A 15,938-nucleotide genomic window follows, 5' to 3' on the forward strand; every position below is an offset into this window, starting at 1 on the left:
AAAATAATATATTTGTCAACTACCCTACCCCTATAAGAGAGTATAACTACTCCATACGCACTCAAATTCACCTTAATTAAACCTGGACCAAGGGCAATCAAAAAAACATTGTCTTCTGAAAGTATATCAAAAGCAATACCATCCTTCAACAAATTTCTAGAGCATTGATCAAAATTTGAGAAACCAAGCGTCCTTACACATAAGTGTACAGCTAACATTGCCATGGGCTGTCGTATTGGCTCGGTAACTTTGCAGAAAACCTTACCTAATTGCACTAATCCATCACAGCGATCACGCACAGACAGCGTGTTACTGCAGTTTGGTCGACTCGGTTCACCGAAATATTCTTATTCACTGCTGAAACTAAACAAACATATTTCGGCTTACCTTGCAATACGGACTAGACTTCAATGCAATATCAGCAATGCTTTAAAACTTGTACCCCAAAACTGATATACACCTTCGACATAATCATAGGTCACCGCAAGTTTGTTTATCAACAAAAATTCATGAATCAGCAAATCGGCATTCCCCAGAAACTAGTACAACGGGAACACACAATAAGACCTAAAAAGCAACAACCCCTAAAGCAGAAAAATCTATGAAATCATAGTTTTAAGACCAACGACATAATAAAGCCGAATACGCAGTAATAGCATAAGATCAAAATCGTCTGAATAAGACCTCAATCTGTCGGAATAGGGCCTAAATTCGTCGGAATTAGTCCTAAATTCATCGGAATAAGGCCTAAATTCATCGGAATAAGTCATAAATGCATCAGAATAATGCCTAAATTAATCGGAAGAAGTTCTAAATGGCCAAAATAACATGTGGAAATTATTAGTGTTGAAATTATTACGGAAGTTAGTGATGTACTTAAGGGTTGGGTTTGGGGTTAGCTAAAGTGTTGTTTAGGCCTGCTGATTCTGACGTTTTAGATCTTATTCCGACGGATTTAGGACTTATTCCGATTTAAACGGTTATAATACCATTATAAATTAGACCTATTTTGGCCTTATTCCAAATTGTACTACTGCGGTAACAAATTAGCTCATAAAAATCTCAAAGAAACTCAAGAGTGGATCTAGGGCTTAAAATATTTTAGACGTAACAAAGACATAATAAGAGGTAAAAAAGTATAACCGAAAAGGTTGTTCAAACAACCACAGAAACTTGTGCCGTGTAGGCATACCTTATTTATGCTATTTATGTTATTCATTACGCTATGTTTATTTGTGCCTTTGTTGTGTTGTGGGTAATGTTTATGGCTTCAGTAAATTCAACAAACGCGAAACCAGCGTTAAAATTACCTCGCGCCTAACGAAAAGCGTCAAACTTGAAATATTTCAACTTTCCGCTGCCGAAAGTGTTAAGTCAAGTCATTTTAAGTTAAGTCCCGCGGCCTATCACAACGACATAGGGACTCTTGATATGTCGTTGGCCTATCGTATGGCAGCGCTTTCCCTTCGGGCGCCATGGAAGGTTTTCAGGTACGCCTCAAGCATAATGAAAATTAATTCAAAATAGAAACTTTTTTATATTTCTCTTTTGTCTTAGTGCGTTAATCCAAACAATCATTTTTAGGATGTGAGAAATTGAGAATACGAAGCCCATTCAACAAAAGCTTCCGAGCAAATTAAAAGAAATGCAGGTAAATTTCCAAAAAGTTGTCGCTCATTATGTTTGTCATTGCGTTTCTAGAGGTCTCCTGGTGTGTCGTTTGTTAAAAATATTAACAATTACTTACGCTTAGTTTGGGTTTAATATATTGTTTCAAAATTAGGTATTTTTGGAAGAATTTGTATAAGATGTTTATGACAAATGTTGTTCCGTATCAATAACCACGTCATCAAAGCGTGACCGCGTTTGTTTTGAAATTCTTAAAACGTTTTTACAACTCGTTCAGCAAAATTTCCAACTCCCAGATATAATTAGGTTACGCTTCAAGCTTAAATGTGTAATTTTTAATTGGCGTGGCATTGTTAGAAAAATGGTGCTGGTTTTCAAACGTGATGGGTGTGGGAGCGGAACTGCACAAGCAACCAAAAAGCCTCGAGGAGCAATTACCAAATTTCAACCAGCAAGCACTTTATCGAGGCCGTCTTTGTCTAGCTCCACTAAAATTCCAAGGTAAGTTAGTGTTAAGTATTTAAAGCTAGAAACATTTCGTTTGCCATCAAATAAAATGCGAGTGTAAAAATAATTTTAACATATCATAATTCAACAAAAATAAAAATATCCCTTTCAAAATCTTGATTTTTTGCGATAATACGTATGACGGTACGTGGCAAGTATGAGTTTGTTTTATTGGTGTATTAACATAAACACATTTCTTTCCAAAAGCTGATTTTATGAATATCTAATGTGCTTTCGTCCGGGAATTTCTAATTGCTAAAACATTATTTGGGTTAGTCTTAGGAGTACTTTTATATGGCTGCACAATTTTAAGATGCTTAAATATCTCCCAACACAAAACCGATTTGGGCGCTGGTCTAGAATCCTACCACAGTTATGAAATCAACGCACAAAAATTGAGTTAGGGTGTGGGTTAGTGTTTGAGTGAGGGTGGGTCAAGTATTATTATATTCTTAATTAGATAATAATACTTGACCCAACCTAACCCAAAACGCTAACTCGCACCCTAACCCAATTAATGTGCGTTGTGGTAGGATTCTAGACCAGCGCCCCGATTTGGGCTGTATGCTCTTTGGTAAAAAAGTTTTATTTGTGAAAAAACCAACAAACTTTAATTTCAGGCTAAATACGAGTCAGGGCATTGGCAAAAAAGGAAAGTCAACAGTGAACAGAAAATCTTATTTAGGAAAACCACAAAGTAAGTTGTTTTATAAATTATTATATCATATATAACTTTTTGCTGGTATATTTAATAATAATTAAAGGAGCCCACCTAAGTAACTCCATTGAAATTGTTTGTGTTAATGGTTGACAGATACAAAAACACTTTTCCATGTCCTTTTCTCATGGTAATAGCAATACTAATAAACTATTAGTTTCACAATATTTTTGCTTATATATATATACACTACAACCAGGTTGAAAAGTAAGGCCTGCGGGGGAGATTTTTTCCCATGCAGTTTCCCACCCAGCCGCGGTCATAGCCGCACAATTTATGTAAAATCAACGTGAAATGCAGCCACCTGTAAAAATCGCTCAAGCGCGCAAAACTTACGTCGCGCTAACGGTTTTAAGTATAGTTCTCTATTTTTAACTGTTAAAATTTTGCAAATAACGTTATTACAGCCGCGCAAATTTCGGCGGAAATGTAATTACAGCCTAGCAATTTTAAGCTGCAGAATTGTCTCCCCCACGCAAAATCTAAAGTTTCCAATCTGGCACTACACAGTAAGCAGGCAAATATTATTGCATAACTAAATATTTAATTTTTAGCCTCTGCTGTCAAAGCAAAAACTACCAATCAACCTGTTGAAACTCGTGAAACTAAAAGGAGTGCGAAGATGGAAACAAAGTTCGTAAAGCCATCCGAAAATCTTAACAGAAAAGTTTTATCCAATCTCAGTAATTCGCCAGTTGTTTCAACAAGAATACCAAAAGAAGAGAAACTGAGCCCAAAGAAAGAGCAGAAGGAACTATTTCCTACTTTTGAAGATCAGAAAGGTAACTTTTATCAGGGACACAAAACTATTTTTATTCATTAATATTTAACAAAGTAAACAAATATTGCTTAAATTGTTAGCTTAAAACAATGTAGAATAAACTGTATCTTTATAACCCTTTTTGTTTGCTGTGATCCTAGTTTTGTTAGGTTAATATAAAAAAGATGTTGTTTCTAACAACCTTCTATAATTAATGTATTTGCATGTATTTTAAGAGTTATATATATCCCAAACTTGCAGGTTTTAGTTAAGTTTTTCAATGTAAGCTATTGCTTCTATATATATAGTGTTTTATGCTAAAAACTGCCACCATACCCTAAATATGTTTCAGCTATTTGAAACTCTCTTGTGGTATCACCCTTTTTTTCAAATACACCCTGAATTAAGTCAATTTTAAAGACTAGAGTCAACTCAATATAGCCTAGTCTGTTACTGGGTCACTTTTAATCGTAAAATACCAATTTTTATTTAAACACACCCTATAAAGTTAATGGAGACTAAAACGTGTAGTTGGCTGGTTGCACTTATTAGGTTCATTCTGCGCATTTCAGAGAGCAATAGAGTTTTATTTTTATATGTATATATTTTATAGTATAACCTATGCCATGGGATCTGCAAACAACATTCCATTAAGTTAGAATGTAACTTTGCCTACGTTAGAATCACTAGACATATGGCTTCACTCTTAATGATTTAAAAAAAAATCATTTATAGACATTGACTTCGAAGTGGATCCAAGTTCGCTTGCAAGCATTTTAAACAACAAACCAATAAACTTTACCCGGATCAACCAGGATGGAAAGGTTTACCTGTGTAAAATATTAAATTTAAGCATAAATGTAATGTTGAGTTTGACGTTTTGATCAGGTTAATGATTAATGGTAAAAGTGGCATGCCTTATTCAGTTCACATTAAATTTGTGCCTAATTAGTTTGGCCGGCATAACATTCAACAATGTTTTGTTATCCAGTTCCAAATTGTATATATGTTTTTAGCACCGACCAAGTTCTGTTGCAAACAACTGCCTACTTTTTCCTGATGGAAGGCCATCTTTGTGCCGGAGGGTGCCGATTGAACTTAACAAGGGCGATTGCCGTGCATCGATGACTGGACCTGGTAGAAGACTCAGCACCAAAAAAGGTATTCCACCTGTTAATAGGATGCAGACCTCAAGTGAAATACATTACCAAACAAATGTGTATCACTTCCACTGTTTATAGTCTATTTTCCTTGGTCTTTTAATCTAATGTGTATAAAGACTAAGGTTTAAAACATATTTCAAATGTCTTTGTAAAAAGTTCATTATATTCTGCAACATACCCTATAAAGTTGTTATTATTGTCACTTTGTTGTTTAATAAATGGTCTTTTGTTTTACGCCCCTTTATTTAAGAAATATTTTTCCTTCAGCCCCCAGGCCTTCAACAACCCAAAAGAAAACGTTTCTAAATCCCGTGGACAAAGGATCAAGACACTCTCTTTATTCTGTCATAAAAAAGGGTTTCTCCCATGCACCAGCAAGTCAAAAAGTTCAAATTGGTAGACAGTCTCTTCAACAGGGTAATCAACATCCGAAAAATGCTTTTTTAGGAAATTATATTGTACACAATGTATGCACTATGTAATTATGTATAGTTTACAAGTTAACTACAACAACAAGAGATCACAGCTAAATTTATTCCAGCTTCTTGAAATTTCTACCATAATTTAACGAAAATATGCCATATCTAAAAAAAACAGTCAATACAGGCTTGTCATTTTTTTCTTTGTTAATTTTAGGTCGGAAAACTGCCCAGCCGACTGTGAAAATTGTCAATGACCTGAAGCCAATAAACGATCTTCAAACAAAGTCGCCAGGGGTAAGTGCTGTCTGTAAAAGCAAAGATAAAAAAAAATAGTTATTAAAGTATAAAATTTGCGCCTACATATTAAATTTTGACAATCGAATTGTATATTTCGTGTTAAACTGAAATGTACATAATTTTAAATCTAGCTATTTCGATAAATATATCACAGTTAATACTATTCAAACGGTTTTGTGATTTGTTAGCTTGTTTTACTTTTATCTCGTCGCCTTGTATTATTCTAAAAAAAAAATTCTATGGGGTGCCGCGGCGCCCTGGTGTGCCATTTCTAATGATAAAGGGTGCCGATAGGTATTTCAGAATTTTAAAGAATCTGATTTTTGCTCAATTGATAAACTTCTTGATACAACTATTTGTGTACGATTGGGCGCCATTATATCAAATGAAATTTTCCTACACGTTTCAAGTTTTATGTGTTTCCATTTATAGTGACATTTCATTAACATACTCAAAAAAATTCGAGTCGGGGTGCCGAAAATCTATTTATTATTTTTGAGGCGTGCTGTAAGCCATACAAGGTTGAGAATCACTGTTGTAAACGGTAACGTTTTCTTGTAACATTGCCAGGCGCAAAGGATTTTGTCTCGCAAAAATGAAGTCCGTATTTCAGCATCTCCAGCACTCCGAGTGGCCTTTTCGGCAGCCGAAACCCCGCCACCCGGCAGAAGTGCAAAGAAAGGTAAACTTTTAAAATGAATACAGAGTGTTTGTATATTTGATTTTAATTATAAAGTGTCGGACTTCAAAACAGGTCTGATAAGATGCAGTAGCGAAGTTTACATAGCATCTTGTTATGCCAGACAACCCAAATACCAGGCAGCCCTGTTCCTATTTAACTAAATTCTGTGCTCATTTTCGCTACTCAAACTAGACTTAGCTGTTATTTTATTTATCGCCAATTGGTCGTCCCTAGAGGGAGAGGCAATAATTCTCCACAATTTATGAATTTTCGATAACAAACAAGTTTATCCCAACGAAACATTAAAATCACTAGAAATACACAAAACACAACATTTTTTTTGTTCATACTGCAATAATCACTATAATATCTGTCAGAAAGGCTTGTAGTTTGTACTTTTAAAAATTAACCTACTTACTTGAATCTTTTTTTTGCAAGGTAAAAGAACCAAAATCAAATGGGCCGACGAAAACGATCCCCAAGTGCAGGTAAGTTCGTGAACGTACATGAATATTTTATAAACTGATTTTGATCAATAATGATGGCGTAAGTCCGTAGACATTGGTGTAATTTAACAAAAGTGAATTAAATCAGTATAATCATATTAATCAGTATTTGTTGCGTTATTGTGTTATGGCCAAAAGGTTGGAATTTTTTAGCATTTTACCTGCTTGCTACAGGTGCTGTCATGTTTTAAAGATAAAACCTGCTTTCATACAAATAAATCATTTTTTTATGTAAAAATTGTTTACAAGATCAATTTAGTGGTCGTACATTTTGAACGACTCGTTGATTGCAGGACTTACATTCGCAAGTGCAATTTCACTTTATCAACTTTACCACTTAGTTCAGGGGTGTGCAACCTACGACCCCCGGGACATATCCGTCCCGTCAACGCAATTTATGCAACCCGCGTACTATTTTACAAACTGCGCCATTTGTGATATTTTCTTGGCTATTTCAAGCACGTAAAAGCTCGCGGTCCACCTGTTCGGGAATTCCCCTTCAACCCTGACGATCAGCAATAAAAACAAAATTATTTTGCGCAAATCTTGTTGCTGTATCGACTGTAACATGTAGTTAGACCCCTTTTCAATTGCAAAACACCCTAATTTTATTCCTGATTGGCAGTCGTTGCGGTTGTTAGAAGAAGATGCATAAAGTCTATAACACAGTTAAAATTTAACAATACCTTTATGAGTTTGGTATTGGCACGCTACTAGAAATAGGTTGCTGCCTACCCCTGACTAAGTTGAACCAAGTCTTTATTAAAGGACAAGCTCGCGGTCCACCTGTTCGGGAATTCCCCTTCAACCCCCACGGTCAGCCATCGCAGACTTGCAGCTAAAACTCCAGTGTCGATTTTGAAGAGCAGAAACCGAAAACACGCCAAGCGCAACTCTCTTACGCCCCCAGTGACCAAGAAAGACAGATTGCAGAGCGATTCGGCTGAAGGTAAAATGTTGGCTGGTATATATGGAAATATGTAGAGCTTGGGTTGGACTAATAACTTTGTGACTTTTATGCGTTTCAACGCCGTTTGTGGAATATTTACCGACAACAAGGTACTTGTTTGAATGACGGGTTTTAATATCCTCACAACTAGAGAAACAGTATTTGTAATATTATAGTTTAGGCGATATACAATGTCCTGTTTTATCCTTTTTTTTCGCACTATTACTTCCACTGCAGTGTTGTGACAATTTTTGTATTTGAGAAAGCTTTTTGACTTAACTTTTTCGCCAGCACAAAAAGCTGCTAAGCCAAGCACGACTCGCAGGACATTTACAGAGATTTACAGCTTTCGAAATTTTGACCTCGATTTTTTAGTTTTTTAATTTCAGGCGCATCTTTAAAAACAATACGATTTTGAACGTTTCGTTATTTAAAAACTGCTGTCTTGTCACGAATCGCCCGTACATAAGTTCATGGTTTAAGGATTAAGAAACTAATGTTTAAGGACCGTTTTTTCGTGTGCTTTCAGACGGCTGTGCGATCGAGATTGTCGACCCCCGACTACTCAACGACGACTCTCAATCGCCGTGCCTTCCCACCGCCCCAAGCAGACCAAACACGAGGGCATCCCAAAAGCCAAAACAACAACAACAACATCGACAACAACAGCAGCAAACGCTGCCTGCAAAACCGCGACGCAACCTTCCGGTCACAAAAGAAAAACTTCCAAGTCCGAAATCGAGCGAAGCCGCTACGATCAAAAATCAAAGCGGCGTGACTCAGCAGAAAGTGGTGCCCGTCGACGAGGTGCTGAGCATCATGACGCGGCACATGTCAAGCGTGAAACGGCGCAGCGTCCAGGCCGAGTTCCGCAACGTCATCGAACACGTGGCCAAGTCGCTGGCCGCGCCCCCCACCATACAAGAGGAGCCGGCCGACTCTACCGACCTGGATATAGAGATTAATGATTCCGAAAAGTCGCAAGAAATTGGCCAAGTCTCTAAATCGTATGTAGTTGCCATCGCTTTTGTATTTATACGATTTTTTTAAAGTGTTGTAAAAATTACCCCCTTCCCCTCAAAAAAATAGCTTGATTAGGGTTAGGGTGCATCCATCTTATTAAATTTGCTATATATTTGATGAAAATTCGTTTTACTGTAGTGTGTTGTATGCTAATCTTTTTAATTTCATCTTCTTTTGAGAGAAAGATCCTTGGATTGTATTATATTCAAACAAAGGGTTTCGAGATTCCAATTATTTTAAAACATTTTGGAATGACTGGTCTATGTTTTAACTTGTACCCACGGTCATACCCATATATGAGATTATGTCGAACGGACTTGCTGTTTGTAAAACAATTCTAATGGTATACGTGCAATTTGTGCATTGTGCAGGCTGTAAAAATACCTCAGCGGATCGTCTCATCTATCCTTGTCGTTTCTATGACAAAATGAATACTGTGTTTATCCTTCAAAAAAATAGGACGATCTTTCACAATTAGGCACTTTTTCTTATTTATTTTACACCGATCTCGGAAACAAGGATTCCTTGTTTTTGTACAAGAGAAAATTGTCTCAAGTCCTTGTCCGTCCTCTATTCTAGACCTTTTTTTCAGAGTTACCCCGATTACTAAAGATCGTCTTGGCGTCTCCACTAAAGCTCTAGAAGTTCCTCAGGTTTGCAATATTTTTTCGTGAAAATTGTTTTTCATGCTTATTTAATTGTATCGTAAATCGGTGTACCGGGTGGTTTGAAGGTCGAAAATCCCCCCCCAAAAAAGAAAAAGATGTTGTCATTTTTAGCGGTTCACTTTTTTTAAAACTAATAAATTTGTGGTTTATGCGAATGCTATTAAATATTCCCAAGTTTGTTAACTATATTTAAAAAAAGAATGAAATGCCAAAGGTGTCTTTTGATTTTCCTACTTAACTGTTTTTGTAAAATATTTAAAAAAATGTTCAAAAATGTTGTTTTTTTCGAAACTTACTAAGTTTTTTTAATAGACGTTTGGCAACAAAATGGCATGTTTTGACCAATTATAACAAGACCGCTCACATTTCGTTTACTGCATTTCAAATTTAATTTTCTCCTTTTCCTTTCCCTGTAATCTTACCAGGTTGTCGGCAACGTTCTGACACCGGAAAACATGCGTAAGTTGCAGGAGAGCTACGAGGAAACTAACCGTAGTCTGGACGAGATCGCCATGGCAACGGAGCGGGTGAACAGGGAGCTGGAGCAGCTGAAACTCGACAAGGAGAAGCTCAAGGACTTTAGGGAGCAAAGTGAGTTGGAATAATTTGTATTACCAAGTTATTTGCTTCGCTGTGATGTCGCGACTGACTCAGCCGCCAGTTTAGAATTCGTTATGTGATTAGCTGGAGAAAGTTCAATCCTTTTTATAGTAGGTTCTAAGAGTAAAGCAAAAATAAGACAATGACAACTAATAATTTATAATCAAAGCGCATTTTGGTTCGTTATAGTTTAATTTATTGTAAAACTGTTTATTTTACACACTAATTTAAATTTGGGCATTTAACCCTTGTTGTCTATATCTATGTTAGTTCTACTAAAATAAGCAATATGTGGGTGATTTTTTGTTCGCTTTTCGCAGCGCTACTTTCGTAGGTTCTTAAACAGCGGATTTCAAACCTTTTAACATGGCCGACCCCGTAGGTTTTCTTGAAATGATAGAGCCGGCAGGTTTTTTTTTAAGGTTTGGTTTGGGTGACCGCTAAGTAGTTTTAAAAGACCGCAAGTGTTTCATTTAAATACCAAAAAGTTGCACGTCCAAAATTTGGGAAACCGCTGGAGAAATTTGGGGGGCCATACTAGGATATCTATAATTTAAACGAGTAAAAAATTTAGAAACTCCTTGTGTAATAACTGCTTTAAAATTCAAATATCAGAATTCGCAAACTATACTCACAGTGCATTACACTGTCAGATCATTTATTGTCATTAAAACTCAATGAAGGTTGTGAACCGACCGATATAGTTTTCCAGTCAACCGATTTAAAAAGTGTTGTATGGATACCGTCAAAATTCCTTACGTACCCCAGTTTGAGAATCCCTGTTTTGAAAGCTTTTTTTAAAACATTAAACATATCAACCTTTCAGTGAAACTGAAACGGCAAATGAAAGAAGCCGCCGCGTCAATCATCAGCCCACATACCTGCATAGCCAAACAGCAAGCGACAAGCCAGGGCAAGGACGGCCTTAGTCTGGACAGCGTGGTCGACGTGGATTTGCAAGCCGGCTTGCTCGAGTTTCACCTCGACTCCGACTCGCCAATCCTGAGCGGAAAACTCGAGTTTGCCCCGAAATCGAGAAACGTCGCAATTTTCGACAAGCCAAACCCTGCTGTAACTTGGCAGGAAGTCATCGCTACGGATAAAAATTCAGCAAATCCTGTAAAATCAAGCCCCGCAAATTCGGACCGCTTCGCTCGTGATAACGATTCTCAAAGAGCTGCCACCGACAGCAAAAAGGATCCCTCGCCCTCTTTTGTATTTTCCAGTCGGAATTATCACGCTGCGAGCATTCAATCTGATGTTTCCTCTGCCAAAACTTCTCCCTCCATCATTTCAAGAGCACTCGCAGACCCAATAGTCCGCCAAATGCCGAGTCCCGCCTTTAACGATCGTCATTCACATGAAAATCCCCTCTTATCGCCAGCCGAGACGCGCCTGTTTCGCGAACTCAATCTCGGCGGCAAGAAAAGCGAGAAATCTCCACTCGCAACCCTGCTTGGCAAACCGCACATGGAAACGAGCACCCCTGAAAATGACGCAAAACCTTCCGCTACCGCAATACCCTCGTCCGTTTTAACCCCTTCGGGTAATTCCCCGCCTGCCCCGAGCATTGCACGAGCCTCATCCTTTAAACCTTCGCCATGTCCGTCGCTCAGCACAGTTGGTTGTCCGACGCCAGGCTCCAACAGCAAGAAATTTCCTAACACTGTCGACCCCTCAATCAGCTCCGAAGGTTTGACTTTTAAAGCTAACCAACCGAGTTCGCCAGAAGCTTCATTCGGGCTTTCGGATATCAAGTTGCGCAGCCGATCGATTGAAAGGAATCGAACTTTAGGGTCGGTTGTGGAAAGCTGCGCTCAAAGTGCCTCGAAAGAGTCGAAACCTAACAGCAAAACAAACGCTTCCATCGACACGTTTAATCAGTTTGACTTGTCCAGTAAAACGATACCGACGCCGAATCTACAGGAAGGTAAATTTTGTAGGAATAGTTGAGATACAATTTACTAAAAATCATATATAGATTTGTTGGTTTGCGGGCCTTACCATAATAACGGACCGGAGGCCAATGGCTATTTTGCATGCTTTAAAATTTATGGGCTGATTATAATAAATATACTAGCTGGGTGTATTCTTATTAATCTTAAAAGATAATTTATCGTTTTACAGCTTTTGTACACGAATAGTTTGTTTAATGTACTGATTTAAATTTTGGATTAACTATTGTACCGAAATGTTTTAATTTTGTTTTGTTTGCAAAATTGATGCTGTCCTTCTTTATTTCAACATAATTTAAGGACCACTGATGTAAATAGTTATATCGAAAATTAAGGAATTTTGCGGCGATTCTCCAGGGCGATTGTTATTCATTATGAAATTAAACGGCCGTGCAAATAAAAAATCTCTTTCTTCTATAACTATTGGGACGCGAGAAAAAAGTTTGCTACCTGTACAACCTTAATTTTAAACGAATCGTACGAAGTCTTTATTTATTTTTGTAAGTTGTTATGCTGAATGCGTTAACTTTCCCCGCAGGAAACTTCCTACATCCATCCTATGTAAATTATCCCGTCGCTCTTCGACTTCCGGTCAAAACACCGCAGGCGATTCGGTGGCTCAAAAGCAAATACAGGTAAGTGCGAAAACAACCGTAAAGTCTAAATGTATTTGGATTGAGGTACGTATTGAAAAATCCTTGGCAACATGTTTTTCCAAAAGTATTTGAAAAGTCTTTGAATTGATTTTGTGTCCAGCTTAAGTTATGTGCTTTTGAAAGTTCCGTTAAAAAAACAATTATAAATATATTTTAGTTGTGTGACCATGGCATCTGTACTGTTTTGTTTTCGAATCATATTCAAAAAACGTCAAGCGAACCAATTTTAATTAAAAAAAAAACACAATCTTATTTAAAAACTTTTCGAATATCTTTGAATTTTTTTCAAAACATTATTTGGCAACCCTGTGCTGTTACATACAAACATGCTCCGTTTTTTTTTTTAATTAAATCGTGTACTCTACTTGGGTTTTCTGGCTAAGGGTCAAACTTTTGAAACACGATTTATTTTTTTGTTTATTGTTTTAGTGACGTATTGTTTTTGTGACAGTCTAAGTCCTTACCGAGAGAGTCCCAAGAGCAAGATGAAGCAGCAGTTTGCCCAAGTCTTGTTGGATGAAGAAGTTTCTCTACTCACCTGCCGTGTTGTGAGGTACCTAATGGACATTTTTTATAGAGGATGACTATATTTAACGTCTCCAATTAATTTGAACTTGATTTTTGTATTAAAAAAAATTAACTACTTATTTTTTGTTTTAAAGAATTGCACATTTTTCCCTTTTTTATTTGAAATTCACGGCAGCATGTGCCCGTAACTTTTCTAGGAAATATAACGTTAGCATGTGCATTTCGTTTCCAATTCTGGTGCATTTTACATGTTAACGTGATTTTTTAAGGCTTAGAGATTGTTAGATTGAATGTATTATGCGATTAAAACTCCGGTAACAAAATATTGGCATGTGGCAGTTTAACGCACGTATCTTTTTGTCTTCATTTAATTCCAACAGACCAGGCACATTGCTGCACAACAAACCGATGGAAAACCCAGTCGCCACTTCGCTTTCCGCTGGGGATGATCAGGTAAAAACAGATGATTAGATGGATTTAGCAACAATTAGTTTTACGAAATAGCTAAGCCAACTGCCCATTCCAATTGTTTGTGCGTAGCCTAAAGCAAGACTTTGCCAATTTTTAGTCTAGTCTATGACATCGTATAATAGTATTTAACCCTTTTTGATATCAATAAGCAGAACATTCCTTATTGTCTACATCAGTGGTTTTCAACCTTTTTTCTTTCGTGGCCCATTTACGTTGCAAAAAAATTCTGTGACAGATCATTTATTCAACCGTGCATTAGTGTGATACTTGAGGCTTAACACTAAATTTACATTCCTTTTTTATTCCTTCCCAAGCCATTATTTCCTGTAATTAAATGTAGTGACACAAATGAAACCAAATCTAGCTTTTTAAATGGTTTGTGGCCCACCTTAAATGTTCTTACGGCCCACCAGTGAGCCATGGCCGACTGGTTGAGAACCGCTGGTCTACATTAACACGCGCTTTTGAATTTACGTGCTATTGATTACCGTTTTGCTTTAGGTGTTGACATTTTCATATTGAATATCAGTCAGTGTTGAATTAAAGTTGGTGTACAACTGTACATGCAACCCTGAAACCTTGTTACACAACCCCTACAGTCAAAAAAGCTCTAAAGGACGGTCTCCACTAATTTGCAGAATCTGCTTAATATGGGAAACCTAAAAGCTTTAAATATTTGACGAAACATACAGTTTTTATCACCTAACTACTCTCTACTATATTCCTAACCTAATGTTGACAAGCCGGTTTACATTTTTTGCACGATTTTCTATCTGCGTGACTATCAGCGTAATTGTAATACCAAATAGTTAAAATCACTTTCAATTTCAACGCAGTTTTCGATTAAATCGGAATTTGACATTTGATAAATAATTGGAACAAAACTAAAAAATGTGCTTTAACAACCTTTTGTACTAGTTGGATGTTTGGCGCTGGTCTAGAATCCTATCACATTCATTTTAACACGAACGAAATGAGTTGTCAAAGTTGAAATTGCAAGGAAGGCAGAAATGTGTAAGAATAAATATAATAATAATACTTGCCCCACCCTAACCCAAGTGCTAACTGTCACCCAAACCCAAATATTGTTAGCAATATAAGCCCCCGGACGAAAATGTGGCTGGATTCTAGACCAGCGCCGGATTTTTTTGTAAATCTTGTTAAAAAAAAGTTGATTTGTAAATTGCAACGTTTTTTTATTGCTTTGCAGCAATAGGATTCTGTCTAATGTTAGTGCTCAAATAATATATTTATTTCCTGTGTTAGCCTCGCCCTACGTGGTTTACTTTTACATAAATAATGATGTAATCGCAGGCAAACAATTTATTTATACAAACGTGTGATCTTGTCAGTTACACGTGTTTTGAGGCAGGTGGATTTGAAGAATAACTATAATAATAATATTACTTGGCCCACCCTAACCCAAAAGCTAAGGATTTTTTTGGGAAATCTTGTTAAAAACAGTTGATTTGCAAATTGCAGCGTTTTTTGTTGCTTTGCAGCATTTCGTTCCAATTGCACAGACGCCAACACAAAAGAAATCACCGTCGTCCTGCAACACCGGATCAGCGTTCACTGCTTATAATCTAATATCAAAATAGTCATCTGACTGCCATTTTTGCAGACTATACTGTATTTAAAACTACGTTTCAGCGTTTGTTATTTGAGTAACAAATGATGAATTTATAAAAAAAAAAAGCTTGTTTATTACTGCGTGGCATGCGTGGTTCCGCTTATACGATGTTGCTTCACTTGACAAAGTTAATAACCTATGTTGCATTTTATGTAATTGCATTTTACTGTATGCGATATTTTAATATGTTCGCTTTTATATTAATGAGTTGGCTATACCTGTCCATATATTATGTACATTTTTGTAGACTGACGTTCGTATTTTAAACACGCCTATTACAAATACCGAGAGTAAAAAAAAATTGTTATAAAGGTACATTTTTTTTGGATAATCAAAAAGTTTAAGCCATGACTGTAATGACGTACTGCTCGGTATTAAAGAGTGACGTAGAAACACATGAATCGTTTATGGTATATGAAATAAGTAAGTTTTGCAAGGCCGAACTGAGCCCATTGCGATAAACCGTGTAAGGTTAATGCTAAATAATACAGGCCTATAGCTCCAATGAAGATATAATACTGTTAAAATGTTGCTGTTATTATTAATCAATTTTACTTGAAATAAATTTGACAATTTTTTACCTTACATTTAAATTTTTTTGACAATTATTACTGGTTTCGGTTAGTTAGACCCTCTCAACGGCTTCCGGTGTAGGCCCACTATGATATGTGTGGCATTATCGTTGGTCAGTACGACTTCTGAAGGGCCAGATCACTGTTGTACAGTTTGTGTATGAATCTTTCAGTAGTTTGTTACAGTTTATTAATAATA

The 15,938-nt window shown here is 36.8% G+C and overlaps 1 protein-coding gene across 1 annotated transcript; it reads left to right on the top strand.

The window, feature by feature from the left end:
- The first annotated feature begins 1,990 nt into the window (after positions 1-1,990).
- Positions 1,991-15,665, top strand: LOC146164618 (uncharacterized). Its single transcript, XM_083380768.1, has 18 exons — positions 1,991-2,130; positions 2,757-2,833; positions 3,409-3,636; positions 4,350-4,431; positions 4,651-4,775; positions 5,045-5,194; positions 5,414-5,493; positions 6,067-6,178; positions 6,617-6,666; positions 7,453-7,633; positions 8,163-8,662; positions 9,088-9,309; positions 9,750-9,915; positions 10,751-11,854; positions 12,418-12,514; positions 12,987-13,088; positions 13,444-13,516; positions 15,037-15,665. The coding sequence occupies exons 1-18, from the start codon at positions 1,991-1,993 to the stop codon at positions 15,133-15,135; spliced, it is 3,588 nt and encodes a 1,195-aa protein (XP_083236894.1). The 3' UTR covers positions 15,136-15,665.
- The last annotated feature ends 273 nt before the right edge of the window (positions 15,666-15,938 follow it).

Source organism: Ascidiella aspersa, chromosome 2 (assembly GCF_963924565.1).
Source record: "Ascidiella aspersa chromosome 2, kaAscAspe10.2, whole genome shotgun sequence".
Lineage (NCBI taxonomy): Eukaryota > Metazoa > Chordata > Ascidiacea > Phlebobranchia > Ascidiidae > Ascidiella > Ascidiella aspersa.